Genomic DNA, 26,859 nt, shown 5'->3' with positions numbered 1-26,859 from the left:
GGCTCCACCGGTGGTGTCGTCGTTGCAGGTCGGCTCAGCTTCTCCCTCTTCTGATTCTTTAGGTCCTGTGGCAACTTTTGAAGTTCCAGTCCCCAAAGCCCTGCTTTTATGCAGCAAACACCCATTCCTCAGCCTAGCTGTCAATCAAACATGCTAAGAAGTGAGCCGGGCGGCTCACCACTTGGGCCAATCACACAAGAGTGCGACTTGAGTTGCCAAGGCAACTCAGTCCAGGGTGCCTAAACCCTCTCCCACACCCCCTGTGGTACCCAGACAGAGTGGCACCACTTTTGGAGGCTTCTGTGGAGAAGCCCGCCAAAAAGTGGAACAAAGGGCCCGACTTGGGTTGGAGTCACAGAAGCGAACACAAATGCCATTTTGGAACCGAGTTTCGGCAAAAAATACCAACCGGTGATTTTATATTAATTTAATAAACCGGCGGTATGTTCGAGGCTATATTAAAAAGTGGTAGCCTCGAACAATGGGAAAATCCCATAGGAAAATATTTGCGGTCGAATATAAAAAGTAGTATCCACTGCCACCAGCCAAAACTCGATCAGGGGGGACGGAGACGTGCCCCCGCGAACAACAGACCCCGGGGCAATCGAATTGCCCCGACCAGTACGTCCACAATATGATGGTTTGTACTGGTTTCTGTTCATAATTTGGGACTAGTAAAGCCAATGGTGACTTTACATGCCCTGGGAGACAGTAGTCAGTCCCAGGGTATGGAGTCTATGTTTGGGGGTCACTATGACACCCCTTGGTTACTGCACTGAGGGTGCTGTGTAACCCACATACCAAAAACACATAAAGCCCTATGGGGTAAAGGACCCCATAGCCCATAAAACACATACAAAGTCAAAGGAACACCTGAAATCATGTCTAAGAGTGGGAGTAAAAGAGTCTCACTCTTAGCAGGAGAAAAAAAAAATAAACCCCAAAAATCCAGCAAAGCTGCTGGGGGACTCACTAGGTTTGGGAAATTAGCCTTAACAGAGAATTCTCCCTAACACTCTGTGCCCTATGTGGGCCCACAGTTGATACTCCCTATAAGGAGCAGGTGACAGCCCAATAGGTGAGCTCTATCAGAGCCACCAGTACCCCCCCAACCCCTGTTTTATTTTCTCCCTCACCTCATCCAAGAGGACGTGCCATTCAGTCCACCTTGTCTAGGCACCCAGGCACATTGGTTTACATTGATGGACACTCACAGCATGGAGTTTGATGAGGGGAGTGAGGGAAGTCAGGACCAGGCGATGCTGGAAGCGGAGACAAACTTAACTCTTAGCTTCAAAAGAGCTTTGGGGGAATGCTTGTTAGATGCACTGGCCCAAGGAGTGTGACCACTCCAAGAAAGATTGGAGGTGCTTGAAGGCCTAATTGGGAATGATCTTAAGAGAAAAGAACATGATGTTAATTGTTAGCACGTACTCTAGCCAATCTTAGCAAGAGGAGGCTTGTAAGGGGAGAGAGCAGACCAGGAAGAGAAAAATCTCTTCCGACTCCCAGGGTCCAGTGAAGGAGGGAAAAAGAAAGCCTCCTGAGGTTGGCCATGCATTCGAAAAACCTAAAGGGGCTTTCATGAAGCGATCGACCGCGCCGAGCCTCCTACCCGCTTCCCCAGGGGAGCAAAATATAGGGGATGGTGTAAATGTACAAAAAAAGCACCTGGAGGTGCCCAAAGAGGAACTGACGAACATGTTCGACCCAGAGTCCATAGTTCACCCCAAGTCGAAACGGTTGCCTTTGCCACGAGTAGCAGCATACATGACCCAAAGACTACGCAAGCTGATCGAGAAAGAAGTAAGGCTGTGTATGCGATCGGAGAGCTCCCGCCCGACCTACCGGGAAAGGTAGCAGAGACCCCGGAGTTGGACCCCAAGATTATTACCGTCATATCTAAGGCTTCCAGAGACATCAGAAGGTGCATGGACCAGGCCTGGAAGGGATGCCAAGAAAAGGTCTGAGATTTGGCAGAGCCGACAGCGAAGATCATGGATCTGGCCAAATGGGCCAGGGACACCGAAGAGTCGGTGGATCCCGAGTCCCTAGCTGCTGGGCTCAAAAGAGCAGCGTGCCTTCTAGGGAACGCAAACTGTGCCCTGTTGTCCAAGAGAAAGAGAGGCCTTCTATTAAAGATTGACTCTAGACTCTGAGACCTAGCCTCTTATGAGGCAGGTGAAGCTCCCCAAGGCCTTCTGTTTGGCAAGGCTTTTGCTTAAGAAATGAAGAGATTCGTAGGCATGTACACGGCCCTCGACAAGACTCAGACCTCCATTAAGAAATTCCCCCGCCAGAGTTTTTGAAGGGACCGGCCGTAGTAGAGGTTGTGCGTCTGGTCGTTCCACTTGCAGAAGAGGCTTCAAAATCCAAGATCACACTATTGGGAGTCTCGCAAACCTTCTTCACGGCATCAGGCTGTGACGGTAGAGGGCAAGGCAACTACCAGCACCAAGGAGCCCAACCAGGTGAGGAGTGTGGTACGTTATCCTCCAGTTGGGGGTAGGATACTGTTATACTCAGAGTTTTGGGAGAAGCTTTCCAGCGATGCATGGCTGCTGCAAGCGGTAGCAGGGTTCCGGCTGGAGTTTACAGCAGAGCCAGTTCAACAGGGGCAAGCCGCGACAGTTAGTGCAATCGCAAAGAGAACGCAAGCTCCTAGAGAAGGAGCTGCATCAGCTGGTGAGCCAGGGCGCAATAGAACAGAGCGACAGCGTAGCAGAAGTATTCTTAAGTATTCATAAGCAGAATGTTTCTGGTACACAGAAAGGAGAAGGTGAGACCAGTTATGAACCTGAAGGAGCTGAATGGGTGGTTGGTTTACCGACACTTCAAGATGGAGGGGGTACACCTCCTCAGGGACATTCACCCGAAAGGAAATAGGCTAGTGAGACTGAACCTGAAGGATGCTTTCCTAGATCGCAGTGGTCAGGAAGCACCACAGGTTTTTGAGCCTAGAGTGGAACCAGCGAGCGTGACAGTTCAGATGCCTCCCCTTTGGTCTCAAATCGGCGCCATGGGCATACACGAAGATTGTTAGGAAATATTCTCTTTACTGTACCTTTCCTTCCATCTTTATGGAACCCACAAACTTTCTGCTTTTATTTTTGAATCTGACCTGTACTTTTTGCAGTACAGTGAAGCCTTAAGCTTCACTGAACTGGCCTTTTCTCACATGTTATGTTGTAACCTATGTCCTTAAGGCTATCAGTACTGGGAAACTGGTTCCCTTAGTCGTGTTACTATGTTGCAACTTGTGGTTACTTTTGTTTCACTTGTGGTTACTTTTTATCATTGCCCAAAGCAGCTTACACTGAAGTGCAATGGGGTGCATTTTTGTTTTGCCCTAGACTAACACTCAGTGGATTTTTTGGTTACTCTAGATGTGCTTAAAAGATGGGCTGGTGGCAGCAGTGACTTTTCCCCACTTTTTGGGGAATTTCGTTTTAGTTTTACCGCGTTTGGCTACAGACTGTGGCTACTGGTCAGACATGGCCATGCCACAAGGTTTTTCAACCATTCTTTTTTAATCTTGTTGTTTAGCCTTCTTCCTGGCCTCAGAGTCAAGGAAGATCCTTATAAGGACTTCCAGTGCCCGGGAAAGAAGCAGCTTTTGGCAGGCTACTCGAGAGCTTTGCGTGTTTGACAGGCAGGATGTGGGCTGGGTCATCTGACCCTAATCCACATACTGGTTTCTGTGTGTCCGAGAGGTATGCATGAGTGTTCCCGCCAGTGGTCCCGATTGGACCACTGTGGGGTGTGTGTGTGTGTGTGGGCTAGTTCTGCTATTGGGAGTTTCAACTCCTACCTGGCTTTTAGGATAAGAAGAGGACCCCTGCATGCATTCTTCAGAGATCCTGGAAGAACCTGAAGGAGCCAAGTATCCTGTCCAGCTGAGAAGACCCGCAAAGAAACCTGAAACCTGACTGAAGGAGGCCTGGCAACTGACTTCTGCTGCAGCTCTGGTGGAGCCCTGTCTTGCTTGTGATCTTTAGTAGCCCTGCGAAGGTGCTACGACCCCTGGAGTGGAGGGACCATCCATTCCTGATGTCTACTCGGTGCCCAGCCCAAAAACCGCCTTCAGAAGTGCCCGGGAATCGTCATGTGGCTGACCAGCTTGTTTTTTGGGCTACCGGGTTAACTTTGTTGCCGTTCCGAGTTTCCAGGGAAAACCAGAATGTGGATTAGGCTCAGACGACCCAGCCCACATCCTGCCTGTCAAACACGCAAAGCCCTCGAGTAGCCCACCAATCGAGGACCATGGATTTTGGCGGGATAAGCAAGCCAGGACACCCTTCCTTTGTTCTACAAAGACCTGGGAAGATTCGGAGTAAGGGGGGTAAGTTACAGAGCTTTTAACCTACCCCTATACTTCCATTATAGGTCAATGGGTTTTAATAATCCTATTTTTTATACAATTGGCTTTGCCATTACTTGCCTTGGCAAGACTTCTGACTGTTGGGGGTAAATTGGGCACTTGTCTACATTGAACCCTAACTCTAAGAATCCATCACTGGACCCCAGAGACCCTACCCACATTTGTTCTTGCATTGTAAATTCTGTAAAACTGTATCCTGGACAAAAGGGCAAAAGGCCCTAGACAACTTAGGGTTGGACAATTTTAGCTAGGGATCATCTCTGTGGACCTTTTTGTGTATGATACTTACCTATCTATTCCTTTGCAGGAGTATTTTGATTTGTATTGTGCATTTGAACTTGTGAATGTATATATGTATTTAGTTTGATGGTATTGGTTGATAAGTCTACCTGCGTGTATTCATTTTCTTATAGTTTGTTTTGGCCATAATTAAATAACTGTATTTTTATACATCCTGTCTAAATGCAATTTGTGACTCCCACTGTGTGACCTCATTGTGGACCCTTTACAATCTCACCCCTCTGAAGAACTTAGCCTAGACTGCCTGTCACTGCTACTTTAAACTGGTTTGGCTACAGCTTCCCAGAGTTGTCCCTGTCACAATATAGGTTGGCCTTCTATACATCTGTCCACCAGGCCAGAGTATAGAAAATCAGTCCTAACAAAGATCATGAGACTGGTGGCAGCTGCCGCCGAAGAAGAGCATGTGGAATTACTAGGCCAGAGGCCTAACCCAGGAGTACTGGTGAACGCGGTCCGTTCCCGTCGACACGGAAAAGAGGACTGGGGAGTGGCGTGGTGGGCGGAGTCAGGGGAGTGCATTCTCCCCGGGCCACACCACCATACGCATCTATATTTAAAGGGCAAGATGATTTTTCTGGTGAAAAAGGTTCTGTCTCCTGTCCCTAGCGAAGGATGCCGATACAGTAAGGTGACGGGACATAGGAGTAAGGGATCTGTATGATAACTTACCTGGATGACATTCTCAGGCTAGCAGATGACAGGCAAGCTCTTGTCGAGTAGACACAGTGGAAATCGCATCTTCTGACATCGATAAACAGTGAGAAGTCCAAAGTTGCCCCGAGGCAGTGCATTGGAGTTTCTGGGGTTCATTGTAGATTCCACAAAAGCAACCCTGGAACTTGCAGCTCTCACGAGGAGAGCGATAAAGAGCTTAGAGCAGCACTAGCGAAGACCGTGATATCCCTTCAGACTCTAGCAAGGATCGTAGGTCCCTTAGCGGCCTCCATTCGTTATCTTTTCCAGCCCGTTTGACTACAGTGCTCTGCAGAGGCTGAAAATGTTGCACCTGCGAGAGGGCCTAGGATTCCACCTACTGATACCTCTGGATCAAGAGGGTAGGTTGGAACTGGAATGGTGGCTCCAGAATATGGAAGCTCAGTACGGGCAGGTGAGCTTCGTAGATGCCCCAGAACTAGTCATAGGGCCTCATTATGAGGTTGGCGGTAACCAGTAGTGCGACCGGTCGGTTGCAGCCGACCTCGAAACACCATTTTCTGGCACGTAGCTTCCCGGTGCCACCGGAACATTACAAGTCCCGGCGGACCGGGAAGCTAGGTGCTGGAAAATGTTAGTCCCGATTCCCATAGCACTCAATGGGAATGGGTTCACGGAAGCACAGGGACCGTCACCAACAGTGTTGGTGCTTCATGATGAGTCTGCCTAACGGGACTGCTGCACCTGCCAGGGTCAGACCTGTTGGGCGCAGCGGCCATGGCAGGCAGACTCAAGAGTGTGGTGGTCCGGAAACAAGGGTGCCGGTAACCTTACCAGCACCCTTGTTTCCAGACCGCCACACTTGTAATGAGGCTCAGAGTCTGACGCAAGCAGAGCAGACTGGGGAGCGAGATGCAGCCACCTGGAGAAGGGCGGCACGTGGTTGCAGGAGGTGCTGTCCTTCCATATCAACTGGCTGGATCATTCGCGATAAAGGCATTCACGAAAGATAGAGAGTTTTGTATTCTCCTCAGGATGGACAACATTTCTGCAGCGCGCTACATAAAACACCTAGGAGGTACCCGGTCAAGGATGCTAGTGGAACTGTTCTTCCTGCCTCGACCGCAGGATCTCAGTGACAGCAGAATACCTTACGAGGGGTCCAGAACGTAGTGGTGGATTGGAACTCCTGTTACTTGCACGACCCCAGTGACTGGATGCTGCACAGGAAGTTTTTGACTGGATATCAGCCCTTTAGGGGTCTCTAGACTCCAACCTGTTCACGTCCAGGTTGAACAGATGGTTATGCAAGTTCTTCAGTTGGAGGCTGGATCCAGAAGCACAAGGGGAGGATGTTTTCCTACAGTGTGGTCAGGAGAGATGCACTACGCCTTTCACCCCCTTCATGATGCTGGCCATAGCTCTGACGGAGATCAGGCGAGAGAAGACAGAGGTCATCATGATGGCCCTTAACTGGAAATGGCAAATGTGGTTTCCAGTTCTGATGGAACATTCTTCGGATTTTCCACAAGTGATTCCTCTCAGACAGGATCTCCCGTCAGATCCCTGTTGACGTTGGGGCAACTACAGCTGCCAGCGTGCAGAGTGTCGCAAGCAGATTGAGTACGCTGGGTTATTTCAGGACCGGCTGCAGAATTCATCAAGCAGTCTTGGGCCTTCTCTATCCTCAGGAGCTATGATGTGGCATGGGAGAAGATGGTGCAGCCACCACAGTATTCATCCTATTTCAGCCCTTCTAGGGCAAGTTCTGAATTTGTTGGCCTCCCCAACAAAGGGAGTTAAGGCCTTTAGAACAATAGAATTTTACAGGTCTGCAGTTTCAGCGGGTCACAAGCCGATGGATGGTGCCCCAGTGGGGGGAACACACGGTAGTAGTGAGATTGCAGTGAGGGGTAAAGGTTTGCAAGCCCCCATGCCGAACTACGCACAGCTTTGGGACATCAATACAGTGTTGCAGCTATTTGGGAGCTGGCCGCAGAACTGAGAAGCTAGCCATGCTGCTGTGCCTAGTGTCCTGTAGAAGAGTGGCATACGTAAAGGCTCTTGATGTTGACAGAAAGACTTTCTGTCCGGAGGGCGTTTTTTTTCTATTTTGAAGAGGACAAAGTGCCCTTCTAAAATCATCTCTTATCCCTGTTTTATTTATTTTTATTTTATTGTTCATTTATAATGCACTTAATACCAGCGAGTGGTTTCTAAGCGCGGGATCGGGATTCGAACCTGTGCTGTGTTGTCTCGCTTCCAAGACAAACGCCTTGCCCCTGAGCTATCCTTCCTCCGCTTAACTTTATACCTCATCTCTTATCCCCATTTACAGAGACAGCCGAAATTGTGCATAGTGACTGTATTAAGGAGTACTCCTTACAACAGTCTCGCCGGCCACCACAGAGATATGAGAATGATGCTGAGGTGACAAGACTCCTTTATCTTGCAGATCACCCTGTGGACCAGGGGTATGGGCGGGAAGGCATATGCTGTCATGCCGTTCCAGTGAAGATGGAATGTGTCGCCCAGGGAGCCGGGGCCCTGTCCCTGCCAGGATGCGAACTGCTGGCACTTCTTGTTGTCCCAGGAGGCAAAAAGGTTCCCCTGAGGATGCCCCCATGTGCTGAAGATCTCCAGTAGCACCTGGTCGTTCAATTGCCACTAGTAGTTGTCCACTCCCAGTCTGCTGAGCCTGTCCGCCTCCAAGTTGGACTCCCCCTGGAAGGTGGGCGGCCGTGAGGTAGATGTTGTTCTCTAGGGCCCATTCCCACATGCTGACAGCTAGTCTGCACAGTGGAGGGTACCTGGTACCCTCCTGTTTGTTGACATAGTACATGCTGGTGGAGTTGTCGGTCTGAATGAGGACGACCTTGCCCCCAATGAGCGGGAGGAAAGCTTTGAGCGCTAGCCAGATGGCCTTCAGTTACAGCCAGTTGATATGGGACTCCTGCTGGGTCCACACTCCATGGACACTGTGGGCTGTCCAGCGTGCCCCCCCTGCCCTCGAGGGAGGAGTGCATTGTGATAATGACCTGTAGGGCGGGCTGCTGGAAGGGCGTGCCCGTCTGCAGGTTGCAGTCCCTGGACCACCATGTGAGGTCCGAGTGGAGAGAAGGAGGAACATTGACCAGCTCCGCTTGGGAGCCCCGCTCCTGATTCCAAGATGCTGCGAAGTGCAGCTGTAATCTCATCCTGAGTCTCGAGTGGGTTACGGCCAAAAGGACCGCTGCCATGAGGCCTAACAGATGATGGTACCACTAGGCCGATGTCAATTGTCGGGAGAGGAAGTGAGTAGTAGCCCTCTTGAGGGCCGTGATCTTGTCCTCCGTGGGGAAAACTCTCTCAGAGCTTGTGTTCCATATGAGGCAAAGGAAAGTCAGTCTTTGTGGAGCCTGCAGCTGAGATTTGAGGTTGAGCGAAAATCCCAGGTCGTGGAGTGTGCTGATAAGGGCAGAGGAAGTATGGTGCACCCCCTCCAGAGATTTCGCCCTGATGTCGTCCAGGTTAGGTGTAGAGATGGAGGCCCTGGGCCCTGAGGAGGGCTGCCACTGCATTCATGAGTCTGGTAAACACCATGGGAGCCGAGTTGAGGACGAAGGGTAGCACCTTGTATTGGAAATGGCAGCCCATGATCTTGAACCGTAGGAAGGAACGATGAGGCTGCCAAATAGGGACGTGTAGATACGAGTCCTTCAGATCCAGGGAACACATCCAGTCTGCTCTGCACAATGTCTCCGCTAGGAGTACTGGCGTAACCATCTTCAATTTTTGAAGAGGGAGGGAGAGGTTGAGGGTGGAAAGGTCCAACACAACTCTCAGGCCAGCCTGGTGCTTCTTCTGTATGGCGGAAATCCTGGAGTAGAAGGCCAAGCATTGCTGGGAGGCTGGAACTTCTTCCACTGCCTGGCTCTCGACGAGCAACCTAATCTACACCAACAGAGTTGCTGTCCCAATCTGTAGGAGTGGGGGCAAGGAGGGAGAAGAGGAAGGGATCGGCAAGCGGTACCCTCTGGATACTACAGAGGGGATCCAGGGGTCCGCGAACCTCTGACGGCAAAACTGTGCGTGAAGGGCAAGCCTGCACCCAACATGAGACACGTGAACCCGAAGGGATGTGTCATGCCTTCTTTCCCCCTAAGGCTGTTGCCGAGGAGGGGGAATGAAAAAAGCCCTTGCCCCCCCTGCCCTCCTTTTGTTGTTTACGCTGGTATTGACTCGTTAAACAGTCAGGCTGCCTGAGCCTCTGCTCTTGGAAGCCACAGAACCCTCTGAACATCCGTCCCTTGTCGAAGCGCTGATCTGAATGGGTGTACGCCTTGGGCGTGGGCTTCGTAAGGATAAAGACTTTGAAGTCTACAAACTATTTTTCTTTTTATCTAGCTCCTCATCGGTGGTGGAGTGAAAGAGGTCGCTACCCTCAAATGGAAGGTCCAATATGCGTTCCTGGACGTCTGAGTTGAATTTAGTAGCCCAGCGAAAGGTGTTGATGTGGGCCACAATGTACTCCATGATGTGTTATGCCACCATTTTAGCCTCTGCCAGTCCCGCCTCGAAGTGTGACTGGCTCTGCAATGGAATTTCTGGAAGGAAGTCAGCCATTTCCTGCCAAAGCCACTGGTTAACGGCTGCCAGCATGGCATCCGCGTTGGCTTGACAAAAATTGCAGCAAAGAGTTGGATTAAAGCTTCATCCGGTACGCATCCAAGATCTTCTCCTCCTTGCCTAGGAGCGCTGAGGACAACTGAGGCTTTGAGTAGAGTGACGCTGCAGCAATCACTGAAGAGTGTGGTTGACGGTGGGCTGACAGCAAGAGTGTATCTTCCTCCATTTGCCTGTATTAGACGTCCAGGCATGGATTGACAGGCTGGACTGAATGGGGTTTGAGCCACCCCTTTTTGGCCAAGGCGACCATGTACTTCTGCATCGGAATCCCCATTCTAGCCATGGTGCGTAGAGTGAGGACTTGGCAAGAACTCCTACCTCCGGTTGTTTGACTTTGGGTTGAGGAAGGCCCAAGTACTCTGCCAACCCTGCAAGTTGTTCGTGGAAGGCCTTGGCTGACGATGATATGTCGGGGTCCTCTTCCTCGTCTGTGTCCACCAGGGTGTCCGGCTGGTCCGGAGTGGGTGGAGGAGTGCTGGGCACCGAGGCCCTGAGGTGTGGAGACCGGAGTCGGAGGCTGCAGTGGAGGCTGGTACGGAACCGCCTGAACTGTGGGAGGCAGGGGAGCTGGAATCGAAGGAGACGTCGTGGGCAGCAGTGGCTGCAAAGGGGCCTGCAACGCTGGAGCCATAGGAGGAATGACTATGGGCATGGGCGGAGGGGCCGGAGGGAGCATGTCCCTGATAACATCCTTGAGGATGGCCCCCATCTGAGGAGAGCTCATGAGTGTGAGGGACTTTTCAAAGAACCTGTCCTTTCAGCCCGTTGGGGTAGCAGGTGATGTTGACGGGTTCGTGGGCGGCTGCTGGGGCCGGTGAGTATTCAGTCTAGTTGGTTGCAGAGGGAACCTGCCCTGCGCTGCTGATAGATAAGCTGTAGGCCATGTACCTGGTTGACACCAGTCCCATCTTGTAACCCGTTCACCCACCTGCTCCGTTCCTCAGGGAGGTATCGGATGAGCGGCCATCTTGTTGAGCTGCATGCCACGTGCCAAAGTCGTGGTGCATGGCTCACTGGGCCCAGCCTCCTCCAGGACTCTTGACGCTGGAGCATGAGACCTGCTCTGCACCTCAGGCTGAGGCCTGGTAGCCGTGTCGCCCTCAGCAGAGTCGCTGGTATTGCTGCGTGCAGGTGCCGCCTCGGCCATGTTGCCGGTACAAGGGCGTAGCCCCTCGGGTGGACAACCGGTAAAAGAACCTTGCGGTCCCCAGCACTGTCTCCGGAAGGATCTACGGACCCCCCCTGAGCTAGCCTCGGTACCCGTGCTGGTGTGAGAACCTGAGAGATTCCTCCCGCTCTGGTGTTTCCTTTGGAAGGAGTCACTTTTGCGGGGTGCGCTGGAAAAGGGTGGCCCTCCTTTGGGCCTTAACTTACATCTGACGAAGTCCTTCAGGTCCTCTGGAAGTGACTTCTCGAAGAGCTCCCTTGACCTAGCTAGTCTTTTCTTCAGGGCACGCGAAGAAAGTGCGTTGCACGCGGTACAAGCCTCCCATCCGTGATCGGGGCCAAGGCAGCGGAGGCAAAGAGAATGGGGATCTGAAGTAGGGAAGAGCCCCTCGCAGGCTGGACACCTGCTGAAGCCTGCTGAAGTCGACATGCCCCGGGAAGGAGCGTGGCACCAGCGGACTGAGTACCTGATTGCTAAAAGAAGACAACATGACAGAAGAAAGTATCTGGGGAAGAGCGTGGTTATTACAAGGCCGAAGTCAAACCCAGGAGCGCTGGCGAAATCGGCCCGTTCCCGTCAACGTGGAAAAGGGCACTGAGGTGTGGTGCCGAGAGGGTGGAGTCAGGGTAGCGCATGCTCCCAGGACCGCACCCCTGCGCGCCTCTAAATTTAAAGGGGAAGCCGTTTTTTTCTGGTGAAAAAGGTTCTGTCTCCCGTCCCTAACAAGGGACGCCCATGCAGTATGGAGGAAAGGGGACTGGACGTAAGAGTATAAAGATTACCCCTGCTATAGCGCAGGGAGTCTTGATTCAATAAAGACACGGAGGCAAGCACTATCCCACTCCTCTGACGCAATTACTGTTTCAGGGGTGCTATTATGATGAATGTCTGTTAATTTTGTTGTACAGTGCTTCGTCGTACTCTCTTAACTGGCAGGTAAGGACCAGAAGGCGGGCTGAACACCGGAGAGCAGGAGTGACCAGCGTCCGTTGACTGAGTGAGCAGCGCAAAGTGAGGGAGTTTTTGGTCAGTTTCAAGTCCATCTCAGCTTGTGGGCAGCAGAAGAGTGGTCAGTTTTCATTTGCCAGATGTCAGTTGCAGGGCATCAAAAGAAGAGGAAAGGACCTGGGCAGTAAGTGATTAGTGAGACTCATGGCAGGAAGCAGTGCAAGGGACTGCCACAGACAACGGGGTTCATGGGATGTGTAGTTTCAGTTTGATTTCTTTTTAAATGTGTTGGGAAAAAAAACATGAAAGGAAATATACATATTTAAATCTGCTATGAAGAGAAGAAATAAATAAGTAGAAGTATAATGCTCGCCTCTGTGTCTTTAATAGAATCAAGAATCCCTGCGCTATAGCAGGGGTAATCCTTATTGTGAAAACAAGTAGAACCCAGGAAGAGGTTCACTCCGGGAGAGCAAGGAACTGGATTATCTTTAAGTTGGATGAACAGTCAACACTGAACTGTATACACTCCTTTGCAAAAAATCTGCGCTTTGGTCTAAACATTTAGAACAGGAGTTCAGAAAAGAGTTGAACTGGAATTAAGACACCAATTTTCCTTTGGTTTAGATTGAAAGTGTAAGGGACGGAAATAGGTTTAAGACATGGGACGGTGGACATTTTTTTGTTTGACAGACATCCTGACCGGCTCCATAGTATTCTTTTATTGAATTCTTTATTTATTTATTTTTTATTCAGAGTTTATTTAAAACTTTTACCGGCCCATTACAAACACTCTCATAAAATCAAATAAAAAGACAAGCATTGGGACAAGGTGGGAGGGATACTGGGAGGGGAATCAATCTCTATATTTGACTTTCTTCGCATAAAGGGTGTCCTGACGGATCCAAGGTGGGGGGCGGCTACCGAACTAACACCTGTGGAAAAAGTCCTAGAACAAGCTGTGACAAGGAAAAGTATACTGTCCAAACTATATAAAGCAATGAACGAAAACGTCCTAAAGGGGAGGCAAACCTTAGAGATATTGGGTGGCGTTAGCATGGGAAGAAATTTCAGAGGACGATTGGGCACGCATATACAAGGTGGTCTTTCAGGGAGGGTTGTTCACCTCCACAACAGAGCAAGTGTTAATGGGATGGCACAGAGATCCGGTTAGACTGTCAAAGATGTTTCCGGGAACATCACCGCTGTGCCCTAGGGGATGCAAAAGCCAGGGGACACTGGTCCACATGTGGTGGCATTGCCCCAAGGTTCAAATGTTTTGGAAAGAGATGTTGAGTTGGATGGAAGAGGTGACAGGTATAGGGTTAGATCCTGACCCGCTGCTGCAGCTGCTGCTGGGGCTCCCGCAAAAAGATAGGTAAGAAAATAGACTTCAGAAGATGTGGGAAGCCATGTTCAGGGCAGGGAGATTGGTCATTGCACAATGTTGGAAAAACAAAACACTCCCCACAAAAACAGTATGGGAAGGAAAAGTGCAAAGCATGATGGTAATGGAAAATACTGCAGTGGTGAATGATAAAATGGAGGGTTTCCACACTGAATGGTCTGCCCTGCTGCTTAAATGGGGACTGTAGGAGGACAACCAGTAGACTAAGCCAGTGGGTGCGTGAAATGGAAGGGGGGAGAGTGGAATGGGAAGTTGAGGGAGAGCCTCGGAGAGGAGTCTACTAGGGAAATTTACAGACAATAGGAGTAATTCTTATCAGAGACAACAACAGAAGATATGCACACCATTGAATAAAGGTTGATGGGGACAAGGGGGCAGGGGAGGGGGAAAAGTAAAGGGGGGAAGAGATCCAGATAGTTGGGGCTAACGTGGGTTGCACAGTTTTACTGTTATGTTGAAAATGTCAGTTTCTCGTTATAAATGACAATAAAATCAAATTTAACAAAAAAAAAAGAATCATTAAACAAGTCGGAAAGAAGAAAAAAAGAAAGACCATTAAAAAGAACGAGACTGGAGTATGCATAGTCTTCCCCTTTCTTTTCCTGAGTGTGCCTTAGTAAATCATTCATTAACAGCATTCCAACTCTTTGAGTTTCTTGAAAATCACTTCTAGGAATTTCACAAGTGCATAAATCAATCTGACATCTGCCCCCCCTCCCCATACAGAGCTTCTCGCCATGCCTCGGCATCAGTTCCGTATTTCAAGTTCATACATCTATACAGGAGTAACTTTCTCAGGGATCTCAATTTCAGACAGAACAGCAACAGTTGTTTTAGACTTTCCTGATGGGTGTCACACAGTCGACATAGGTCATCCCCCACTTTGCCACCATACTTGAGAAGAGTAACCTTTGTATGCAAGATGTTCAGACAAAATCTTAGGTATAGGTCTCTGTACATGACGCTCAGAAATCTTCTCAAGTATTGTGGCGTTACATTGGGGAGAGCAAAGAGTTTCTTTGAGAGCATATGCAGCTTAGAGTTGTGTTAGGCAGAATTCCGTGCAGAGCCCTTAGGGACCACTACACACAATTAAGACTACAGGTGGCAATACAAGTTTTACCTTTGGTACAAGCCTGTACTACTAGGTTATAGTGGTAGCAGCAGCGGAGCAGCCAGGCTTATCTCAAGAGTATATGAGCAGTAGCAGAGATTACACAAAGGGACCACAATTACTGTGACTCAAGCAAACACCGACTAGAGTTTTCAGGTCAAAAATATAAGTACATTTATTTTTAAACCATTTGTTATTAACACAACACTTCTATTAATTCAAAAACCACACGTAAAATGTACTACAACTAACCAATTCACTTTGTACAGTATTATTCGAGGTAAGTACCCTGTGTTTGAATGGACCGGTGTTATAAAATAGAACACGTTACGGTGAATACAATTGCCAGTTCGGTCTACTAGATAAACGCGTATCCGCGGCAAGAAATGCTACTGGGGTAAAAACACACTTAGCACCTGAAATATCCAGAGAGAGTTGGGGGCAAAAATCACCGGCAATATGTTGGTTAGGCAGACAGAATCGAAGAACACACAGACAGGAATTCAAGAGTCAAGGGGCCGAAGCCAAAGTCAAGTGACACCGGGGGCCTGTTGTCGAGGATCACACAGTCGGACAGTTCGAGATTCAACGTTGCCAAGAATACTTTGATATTGTCAATGTTCGGAACCAAAAGTTATACGAAGGATGGAAAAGTAAGGACAAGCCTTAAAATAGAGAAATAGGGATTTCACCCAAAATTCCTCAAACAGAACACAGAACCTTTCTCAAAGAACGAAGCTGGTGCCACAGCAGTTGTTCCTGTTGGTTTCCCGCAGACCCACGCTTTGCTGCAGCTTCAGCACGAAGAAGGACGATGAGGGGGTCCGCACCACACAGGGATGAGGCCGGCAGCAGCGACAATGAATAAAAGGTGCGCTCCTTAAAAACAGTAGAGGTTCTTCAGGTGGCTATCTGGACCACTACAGCAGTGTGCAGCGAATTCGACCACAAAGGCAACCTCTGGCTGAAGAAGATGAGCTGGTTATCCCCACCAGGCTCAAGGGAAGAAGACTCCAGACCGGATCTCCTCTTAGTCGTTGAAGGGTAGATAACTCAGGACTGCAGCTGGGCTTCACCGGTACGGGGTAGTTGCAGCAGTCGACCTCTCCTCCACTTCTCGTTGGTTCCTTGTAGCTCCAGTGGCGAGACTCTGACTTCCAGCCCAAGAGACCTGTCTTTTATGCGCAAAACCCCCATCACACAGCCTGGCTGTCAATCACCCAGCAGGGGGTACAACCACCTTGTCCAATCACGTCCAAGTGCGACTTGGGTTTCCTAGGATACCCTGTGCAGGGGGTGACTACACCCCTCCCTCACATTCAGCCTACCTAGACACCGAGGCGCCTAGAGGAGGGCTTCTAGGTAGAAGCCCGCCAAAAGACAGTGAACAAAGAAGGCAAACCTGGTTTGCCGCGCAAAGTAAAACACAAGAAGGAGTTTAACAAAAAGAAATGGTGAACATACAGCACCAGAGCCAAACGAACAAGGATTTGGTCAAGCGGGTTTAATTCTGAGGCTAACACAATAGCCTACAATATTTCCACAGTTATATAAGATAACCGCAGTAGAAATTTAGGGTAGATACCGCTGCCACCAGCCATGTCTAAATGTTAAAAGAGCGAAATAATGCTCTAGGAGGTACAGATGATAAGAGTTAAGAGTTAACCCTTCCAGCACTCCATGTAAGGTGGTGTGTACTGGATTTGTGGTTAAATTTGACTAAGTAAAGTTAATGGTAGCTTTTCCCTTTTATGGGGGACGGTTGTCGCCTCAGAAATGGAGTCGGGGGGAGTCTGAACGACAACCCTGTGCCACTGTACAGAAGGTGCTGTGTGACACACACAAAGAGGGGGGCTACTGAAGTGGTGTACTCCAGAGCCCAGAATCACAAAAACAGGTCAAAACACATAGCAAAACACAAGTAAGAGTGGGGGAAAAGCTCACACTCTTACCAATTGGAAAGAAACAACTCCAGAGATCCAGCAAAGCTGCTGAGGGACTCACTAGGTAAGGGAGGGAAATTAGCCACGAAATGAGAATTCTCCCTAACAAGTTGGATCTTATTTGCTCAGTTTCCCTCCAGTCGTCAGCCCATAAGACCTTTTTGGTGTATTGCAGGTTTTATAGTATTCTTTAGTTGAGGCAAGGTAACCGCTCATAGTAGTTATGGACAGTTATGCCTTTTCCCCAACCCCTTTTCCTTCCTTTAACACCAATAGAAGCCTATAATAAATGTTTCCACCAACCTTGTGTCAAGTTTCTTAATTCTGCACCCTTACGGTCCCCTGCCTTGCAGTTGTTCCAGTCGGTTGCTGACACAGGCTTTAAGCAAGGGAAGACCAATTTTTTCCAAAGTCAATAATCATGTCATCCATGTAAGATCTGCCCTGGACTGTTGTGCCCAATCACACATAGCTCATTAAAGATGTAAAACATAAGCTCACAGCTGTCTTACTTTCCTCACAACTCGACAAAGGCACTACATTCTCAGCACAGTACTCCACATTGAGAGATCTTTCAGTGTTCAAAAGATTCAAGACCTGATTCATTGCATGGGTGAGCCCCTATACAACCACCTCCTCATGTGAACTGGCCTTAGGAAGTAGTTGAACCAACCCCATTCGTTCAAATACCTCTACCCAGAAAAGTTTCAGGTGTGCAGTGGCGACACACGACCACACGCTGCATTGTGTACCTACATTTTTTTTTTATACACCTGACAACAAACCAATAACAGCAAAATATTTTGAACGGCAGGGTTTACATTATATCGAAAACAAATACCAGTCTTTACCTGACTTGGATTTCTTTTTCTTTTTTTTCTTCTTTTTCACTTTCAATCGTAATAGGTCCTTTGATTTCTTTTCTTTGCATTTCTCCTTATCTTTTGAATAGAAAATACAAATTAAGTTTTACATCATGTAGTATGATCATTATACATTTCACAAAGGAAAAAGACATTACTTACCTTCTGCAATGTTCTTTCTGATGGATTAGGCCTACCTCATTTTATAGTTACATCCTCATGCATCAGTCTAGCTTCGAAAGTAGTTCTAGCCACTAGGAGGCACACCATGGCTCAATGTCTGCTCTGTTTGGTGTTGGCTTTGCTTGGTGATGTTGGCACCCAGCACTCAGGATGTGTCATGGGTGGCATATATAGAGCAGACCCATGACCTCAGTTCAGGCCAGTTTTCCCCATACTCAGCTGTTGAGGATCGAGCAATCCATTAGTGGGATAGCATGTAATGGTAATGAAGAATTTGTGTCTAATCAATTAGAACATTACCTAAGGCAAGTAATTTGTTCTTCTAAGGATTGCTTCCTCTCACAGATTCCTCATCTATGAAAGACTCTCAAAGCGGTACAGGAACTGAAGGAGAGAGGAGAGCAAGGCACCATCAACTACACCAGGAAATTCTGGTGCACCAAATGACCAAAGACAGTATCCAGAAATTTAGGCAATAATACTTAATGAACGTGTGCAGGGAAACCCAAATAACTGCCTGGTAGATGTCCAACAAAGGGACTCCCTCTGCGATGCAGTTAGTCACCAGGCATCTCATAGAATTGGCTTCAAGAACTTCAGGCACAACTTTCCCTGTCAGATTGTAGAATTCGAAATGCAAATGATTATCTCTGTAAACAGGGTATGAATAATAACCTAACCTGACAGCCAGAGTAGCAGCAAAACAGACAAATAACAGGCCACCTTTCTTGAAGCCATTTGTCTGAGACAAAGTAGCGGAGAGTCCTCTTGAGGGCCTGGCGATGAAACCTCTACTCCATTTAAGATGATTATGGCTGAGGGTAGAAGTCTGAAAGATGGATCTTAATAAGGAAGGGCTCAGATTCAAAGGTATATTCTCCTTAAAGAAGGAATAAGTTATTTCCCTGTAACTCCAGTTCTCCGGCATTCGTATCTTTCATAGATTCACATGCTGTGAAGATTCCCGGTCAGGCTGGGAATCCTCGGTAACGTAGCAATATAAACTGAAACTTTCAGTCACTTTTGTGCTCTAGTACAACATGTTTGGGTCCTACTGCCCACTGTCAATAGGAACATCTCCCTTAGCTCCTCCCCCCTGTCGGCCATCTTCAGATTGGGAAATCACACGTGTGTGGCAGTAAGAGCCAAAAGATGTGAATCTATGAAAGATACCAATGCTGGAGAACCCGGATTACAAGTAATTTATTCCTTCTCCAGCATTGGAACTTTCATAGATTCACATGCTGTGAACAGATTACAAAGCAGTATTAATAAACAATCCATACAGACGGAGGCAAGTTACCAGCACAACTTTCCACTGGAGACTTACTAACCTCATGCAAAAAGGTTCCTCAGAACAGACTGGCCAACTCTTGATTCTTCTGCTGAATGCCTGGCAACATAGTAGAACTTGGTGAATGTGTGCACCGATCTCTGGAAAGCTGCACAACAGATGTCAGGCTGCGGTATCCCGGAGAGGAAGGCAGTGGTAGCAGCCACCTGGCTCCAAACAAAGGCGGAGTAAGAGGCCCCACCAGCATCCTCGAGCTACGCGATGAGGCGCTGGTGACAATCAAGCAGCGTTTTGTTGCAAAAGGACTGGCCGATATCCCAGGCCTGTATAACGTGATGCTTCTGCCCTAAACACTACACTGAGACTGCTCTCACTTGTGTACTTAATTATCTCCTCACTGCTCGCTACGCTAAGCAATCCTTAATTCTCATTCTCCTTGACCTCTATGCAGCTTTTGGTACCGTTGATCACCCCTTACTTCTCAGCACTCTGTCCTCGTTCTGCTTCAAAGGCTCTGTCCTCTCCTGGCTCTCCTCTTACCTCTCCAATCCATCCTTTACTGTCTCTTGGGGCGGCCGCTCCTCTTCCAACTTCCCCTTGAACTATGGCTTTCCCCAGGCTCTGTACTTGGACCCTTTCTTTTCTCCTTCTATACCTCCCTTCTCGCCCCAGTCATCTCTTCCTTCGGCATCTCCCACCACTTCTATGCTGATGACACCCCACTCTTTCTCTCCTTCTCTTCCTTCACTCCCGATCTCCCATCACACTCTCTCTTCCTTATTGCCATAAAAAACAATGTCATTCCATTTTCTTTCCCTCAACACTGACACGACTGAAGTGATTTTATTCCCTCCTAACACTCTTTCCCCTTCACCCCCTCCTTTCATCCTCTTTCCCCCTTCCAATCTCATCTCCAGCCATGCCCGCAATCTTGGCTTCCACATTGACTCCTCCCTATCCTTCTCCAACCACATCTCTCTAACCTCTAGTGCCTGTCTGCACCACCTCTTCAACATCCGCAAGATCTGCTCCTCTCACAACTTTCACGCTTCAAAACTCTTAATCTCCTCCCTCATTTTCTCCCACCTCTTCTACTGCTCCTCTCTCCTCTTTGGACTCCCTGTCTCACCTGACTCCCCTAAAATCCATCTATCACTCCTCTATCCATACTCTATGTCTCCGTAGCCCTAGAAACTCCATTTCTAGCTCACTCACTAAACTCGGCTGGCTTCCCTTCCTCTCACAACTAAAATTCCAATTACTCTGTCTTGTTTACAAATCTCGCCATGATCTCGCCCCCCCCATCTCTCTTCCCTCCTCTCATTTTACTCTCCTCCCCGCCCTCTCCGCTGATCTCTACCTACTCACTGTTCCCCCAGCCCCATGTGCCTCCTCCCGCATCCGCTCTTTTCAACTCTTGACCTCCCCACTTCACTGGAACTCCCAACCTCTTTCTATCTGCTCCTCCCCTACCTACTCATCCTTCCGTTCCTCCCTGAAAGCCCTTCTTCTGAACTCCCCCCTAACTCTTTCCCTACTTCTCTCCCCCAAATCCCCTGCTCCCCCACTGCCCTTCCCCTCCCTCCATACCCCTCCTCCCGCCGTCCCCAAATCTGACATTGAAACCTCCATACTGTATGGGTGTCCCTTCCAAGGGACGGGACTTGGAACCTTTTTCACCAGAAAAAACCTTCTTCCCCTTTAAATTTGGAGAGGCACGTGGGGTGCGGCCCGAGGAGCATGCGCTGCCCTGACTCCGCCCTTCGGCGCCACACCGCAGTCCCCATTGGCGTGTCGACAATAGATTTAACATTGCCTAATGACACCAGTATTATTAGGAGGGAGGTTGGTGGGACGTATGGAGGAAAGGGGACTATGGACTAAGAGTATGTTAGTCACTACGGTGAGTAACTTATAATTACTCTTATGTCCCGCCCCCTTTCCTCCATACTGTATGGGCAATTACAATGGATTGTAGCCCCAGGGTGGAGAGGAGACCCTCCTTAAGCAAATAAGTTCCTGAGAACCGCCTGTCCGAAGGCCGCATCAGATCTAGAGCCGGCATCCAAACAGTAATGCTTGCAGAAAGCCGAGGGAGAGGCCCAAGTGGCCGCCCTGCTAATGACTTGCCAAGGGACATGGTGCTGGAATGCGATGGCCGTTGCCTTGGCCCTGACTGAGTGGGCATGCATGTTGGCCGGAAACAGCTTGTGCTGGCCCTAATATGCTTCCTTGATGGCAGAGACCATCCAGCGGGATATGGAAGCCTTAGAGGCCTGATAGCCTGGCCATTAGCCTCCGAAAGTGACAAACAGGGCGTCCGATTTGCGGAAGCCCTTGGTCATGTCCAAGTAGAATTTCAGGGCACGCCTGATATCCAGGCAGTGCAGCACTCTATGTGCTTCGTCCTTGGGATCGGGAAAGAACGTAGGAAGGACTATTTCCTCGTTCAAGTGGAAAGCAGAGGGAACCTTGGGCGGAAATGCCGGGTGTGTCCACAGGACTACCTTGTCCTTGTGAAAGGTAGAATACGGTCCTGAGGCGACCAGCGCATGGATTTCTCTGACTCTACGAGCCGAAGTGAGGCCGACCTGTAAGGCTGTCTTAATGGTGACCAGCCTGATGTCCACGGACGCCATTGGCTCGAACTGTTAGTGCGCGAGGGCGCCCAAGACTATGGGCCTCATTACACGGTAGGAGGTAACCATGCCACTATTAGTGGCATCGCTACCCCCTTACCGCATTCCATGTCCAGGAGGACCCGGTAAGTCCCCATGCCAAATACCATTCCCCATTCCCATTTGAGCCCCCATAGGGCCCAATGGGAATGGGGAAAGAGCTAATAACGGTACCGCAAATTGCGGTACCGTTATTAGCTCTGAAGTTCCTTAGCGGGTCCCGTCCTTAACACCTGGTAAAACCAGGCGTTAAGGACGGGAACCTCTAAGGGACTTCTTAGTAGGGCGCTAAGGGATTACGGCACTAGCGACCTTGCCGGTGCTGGTAATCCCTTAGCGCCTACCGTGTAATGAGGCCCTATGTTAAGATCCCACATCGGGTGAGTTCTCTTGACAGGCGGGTAGAACCTTGCCAGGCCCATCAGATGTTTCTTGACTATAGGGTGGGAGGTGGAGAAAATGCCTTCCTCTGAGTTCCTGTAAGCCCCAATGACTGCAACGTATGTGCGACAGGTTTCCACCTGCACGCCTGAGTGGGCGAGGTGCACGGAAAAGGAGAGCACGTCGTCCAGGGTGCACGCCAGGGGGTCGATTCCTTTGAAGTCTGCCCAGTGGCAGAATCTGATCCATTTGCTTTTGTAATGGGCCATTTGCCTTTGTATTGGGCCCTGGTAGCTTTGCTCCTGGCACCCTGTATGATCTCCAGATTGGCCTGTGAGAGGCTAAAGTGCCGAAGCGTTACCTGCTCAGGTGCCACGCTGTGAGGGTAGGTTTCTCTGTCGTGGGGTGGATGACTCTGCCGCCCTGCTGTGCCAGAAGATGTGCTGGGCCCGTCAGGAGGTGAATCGGGGGCACCTCCGAGAGGCTGAGGAGCTCTGAAAACCATGGACTGGCCGGCCACCATGGAGCTATTAGAATGATGAGGAGTTGGCGAGACTCCTTGATCTTGCAAATTACCCTGTGAATCAGGGGGGTGGGCGGAAAAGCGTAGGCTTTTATGCCGGTCCATTGGAGGTGAACTGCGTCGCCCAGAGAGCCCGGTCCCTGACCTTGCCAGGATGCGGACTGGAGACACTTCTTGTTGCGCCAGGTGGTAAAGAGATCCACCTGGGGGTGACCCCACCTGTTGAAAATCTCCTGACTAATGAGGTAGTTTAGCTGCCACTCAATTGTCCGCTCCCAGTCTGTTGAGCCTCTCCGCTTCCAGGTTGTATTCCCTCGGGAGGTGGCCAGCCGTGAGGTAAGGAACAAGTTACTTACCTGTAACTGTTGTTCTCCAGCATGGGTCTGGCATGGATTCACATGCTCATGAATATTCCCCGTCGTCAGGCTGGGAATCCTCGGTAAAGAAAAAACCAGTATCAGTTTCGTTTCTGATCTGTCTTTCGTAGTAATAACCAATCACTGGTCTCTGCGTCATACTGACCACAGCCAATGACTGCCCTCTACCTAAGCACCGCCTCTGGCAGCCATCTTCAGATTTGGAAGCACGTGAAGTGGCAGTATGACCAAGTGAAGAGCCGCAGAGGGGTAGGCGGGAGGGTTCGCATGTGAATCCATGCCAGACCCATGCTGGAGAACAACAGTTACAGGTAAGTAACTTGTTCCTTCTCCAGCATGGGGTCTGGCATGGATTCACATGCTCATGAATAAAGAATACATAGCAGTACACAGATGCACAACCACGGGAGGTGGCAAAGGCTCAACATTAAGCATCACATCAACTCAACATTAAGCATCTTACCTCCTCACCAGGCTCACCTCAGGCGAACAGGTTGCGCAGCACTGCTTGGCCGACCCTGGACTCCTCCCTGGAATCCCGGTCGACGCAGTAGAATTTCGTGAAGGTGTGCGTCGACCTCCACGTAGCAGCCCTGCATATGTCCAGCAGGGGCACACCAGATAGGAACGCCGTGGTAGCTGCGATCGCTCTGGTGGAATGGGCTCTCGGACGGCCAGGCAGCGGTCGGTTTGCCAACCGGTGACAGCACATGATACAGCCGGAGAGCCATCTGGAGATGGAAGCCTTCGAGAGAGCCTTCCCCTGATTGACAGGTCCAAAGTTCACAAAGAGTTGTGACGTCTTCCGAAAACCCTTTGTGCGGTCTACGTAGAACTTCAGCGCTCTAGCTACATCCAGCGAGTGCAAAGTCCTCTCAGCCGGCGACGAAGGCGACGGGAAGAACACAGGTAACACCAAGGGTTCGTTGAGATGGAAGTCCGACGGTACCTTGGGCATGAAGGAGGGGTGCGTCCTGAGCACTACCCTCGTGTCGTGGAAAGTCAAGTACGGGGCCTTGCAGGAAAGGGCCTGGATCTCTCCCACTCGTCGTGCGGAGGTGATGGCCACAAGAAACGCTGTTTTCCACGATAGAAACTTCAACGGGGCCGAGTGCAGAGGCTCGAACGGAGGTCCCATGAGCTTGGTCAGCACCACGTTGAGCTCCCACGCCGGGGCCGGAGCCTTCACCGGCGGGAACGATCTGAACAGTCCCTTCATGAACTCTTTCACCAGACGATGAGACCACAAGGACGTCCGGCCCGTGGTTCTGGTGTATCGGGAGATCGCAGCAAGATGAATCTTGATGGACGCATGTGCCAGACCAGCTTTGGCCAGCGTCAGCAGGTACGGCAGTACTTGGGGAGCCGTAATCCGTAGAGGGTTAATCTTCTGTGCGTGGCACCAGACAGAGAACCTCTTCCATTTGTGTCCGTAGCATTTAAGAGTCGAGGACGCCCTGGCCTTTGCAAGAACCTCTCTGCAATCGGCCGGTATGTCGTATCCTCCAAACTCTAGTGCTGCAGGAGCCAGGCCTGCAAGTTCAGCGACTTCGGGTCGTGGTGGAGGATGGCACCTCCTTCCCTGGAGAGTAGATCCGCGTCCGCCGGCAGCTTGATCGGCGGGGACGCTGACAAGTCCAGAAGGTCCGGGAACCATATCTGCCTCGGCCACGCAGGTGCGACGAGGATCATCCTGCACCGTGACCTCTTGAGCTGGTTGACGAGCCGGATTAGCAGAGGCAAGGGAGGGAACGCGTAGAGGAACAGGCCCTCCCAGGGGAACGAGAAAGCATCGCCCATGCTCCTCGCCTGGGGAAACCTGCTGGCGAACCTCCAGCACTTGGTGTTCGTCGCCGTCGCGAACAGGTCGATCTGGGGTGTGCCCCACCGTCGGAAGAGGCGATCCACCAGATCCTGCCGTAGTTCCCACTCGTGGCACGAGCGCAGCTCCCTGCTGAGTGAGTCGGCGATGGTGTTTTTTATCCCTGCCAGATGAAACGGCACCAGAAAAATCCCTTGGGCGACGGCCCAATGCCACAGGTCCTGCGCCTCCTTGGACAGCGCTGGGGACCTGGTTCCGCCCTGTTTCCTGATGTAAAACATGGTGGTGGTGTTGTCGGTGAAGATCCTCACCACCTTGCCCTTGAGGGACGGAAGGAAGGACCTGAGGGCCCAAAACACTGCACGGAGCTCCAGGACGTTGATATGTAGGGACTTCTCCGTCGGGAGCCAGAGTCCCCTTGCGTGCAGATTTTCGGTGTGCGCTCCCCACCCTTCCAGGGAGGCATCCGTGGTCACAGTCTCCTGGTGGGCTGGGGTCTGGAAGTCCATGCCCGCCGTCAGATGCGCGCGGGTGCCCCACCACCGTATCGCTCGTCGGAAACTCTCGTCGAGCTTGATCCTTTCCTCGAAGCTGCCCGTCGTCTGGATCCAGCGCGCATCCAGGAATTCTTGCAACGGGCGCATTCGGAGCCTGCACATGGGAATGAGGTAGATGCAGGAAGACATCATCCCGAGGAGGGACTTGATGGACCTCACTTTGGCCGCGTCGGCCACCAACATCCGTTGCACCTTGCCCAAGATGGTCCTGGTCCTCTCCTCCGACGGGGAGGCCAGAAGGGACACTGTGTCGAGCCTCGCTCCCAGAAACAGTGCGACTTGCGCGGGCACCAGGTGGGATTTGGCGTAGTTCACGGAGAATCCCAGGTCCGTGAGGAGTTGGACGGTCCTTGCCGTGTGGACCACGGCGAGCTCCCTCGTCTTGGCGCGGATGAGCCAGTCGTCCAGGTAGGGGTAGACGTGGATCCCCTCGCGGCGCAGCGGCGCCGCCACCGGTGCAAGGCACTTGGTGAATACCCTGGGTGCCGACCGTAGTCCGAAGGGAAGGGCTTTGAACTGGTAATGACGCCCTTGGACCACGAATCTGAGGAATTTGCGGTGCCCCTTTAGGATGGGAATGTGGAAGTAGGCATCCTCCAAATCCAACGACGATAGGAAGTCTCCTTCCTCCAGCTGACCCAGGACGTGCTGGAGGGTGACCATCCGGAACTTCTGCGCCTTGATGAACTTGTTCAGACGTCGCAGGTCCAGGATGGGGCGCCATCCTCCCGTCTTCTTCTTCACGAGGAAGTATCTCGAGTAGACTCCGGAGCCCCGAAGCCTCTTTGGGACGAGTTCGATGGCGCCCTTTCTGAGCATCGCCTTTACCTCCAGGAGAAGTTGAGGGACGTGAAGTTCTTTCCTGGCCACGGGGGGGACGCGCGGGCACCTTCTTTGAAATTCGAGCGCGTGGCCCCGGGCCAGGGCGTCCAGCACCCAACGGTCGGTGGAGATGGACTCCCACACGCTGACGAAGCCCGCCAGCCGGCCTCCCACCGGGGTGCTTCGGTGGGGGCCCGACCCCACGGCCGGTTCAATCCTGCTTGGACGCGGCCTTGCCGCCTTGACCTCCTTGGCGACGACGGCGGGGTCCGCTAGACTTGCCTCGTCCTCTGTAGGCCTCTTGCGACGACGAGCGGGCCGCTTGACGGTAGGAAGCGAAACCGCCGCCGGAACCTTTGGAGGCGCCCTTGCCTCCGCCGCTCCGAAAGGGCGTCCGTCGTTGCAGGACTCCAAGGGCCCGGGCCGTCTCAGTATCCGCCTTGATGGCCTGAAGGGAATCGTCCACTGTCTTGCCAAACAGGTTGTTCCCGTCGAAGGGCATGTCCAGGACTCTGGTCTGGACGTCCTGCCGGAAGTCCGTAGCTTTGAGCCATCCACGACGTCGAAGGCAAACACCGTTGCCCAGCTGGCGGAATCCAGTGTCGGCGATGTCCATCGCCACGGTGATGGCGTGGTCCGAGGCCACCTCACCTTCCTGCAGGATCTCAAGGGCCTCCGCCCTCTTGTCATCCGGCAGAAAATCCAGCAGGGGAGCCATCTTGTACCAGAGCTCCCTGTCGTAGCGGGCCACGATAGCCAAGGCGTTGGCCGC

At 50.9% G+C, this 26,859-nt stretch overlaps 1 protein-coding gene across 3 annotated transcripts in view; it reads right to left on the bottom strand.

The window, feature by feature from the left end:
• PHF20 (PHD finger protein 20) overlaps positions 1-26,859 on the bottom strand; it is a 2,392,123-nt gene that overhangs the window by 663,646 nt on the left and 1,701,618 nt on the right. For all 3 annotated transcript variants that reach the window (XM_069652246.1, XM_069652248.1, XM_069652247.1), the window contains exon 19: positions 17,439-17,528. In XM_069652246.1, coding sequence (XP_069508347.1) covers positions 17,439-17,528 — 90 coding nt within the window. The remainder of the gene's footprint in view (positions 1-17,438; positions 17,529-26,859) is intronic.

Source organism: Ambystoma mexicanum, chromosome 3p (assembly GCF_040938575.1).
Source record: "Ambystoma mexicanum isolate Mex_15411 chromosome 3p, UKY_AmexF1_1, whole genome shotgun sequence".
Classification (NCBI taxonomy): domain Eukaryota; kingdom Metazoa; phylum Chordata; class Amphibia; order Caudata; family Ambystomatidae; genus Ambystoma; species Ambystoma mexicanum.
The sequence above is the reverse complement of the archived record's forward strand: the minus strand, read 5'-3'. Positions and strand labels throughout refer to the sequence as shown.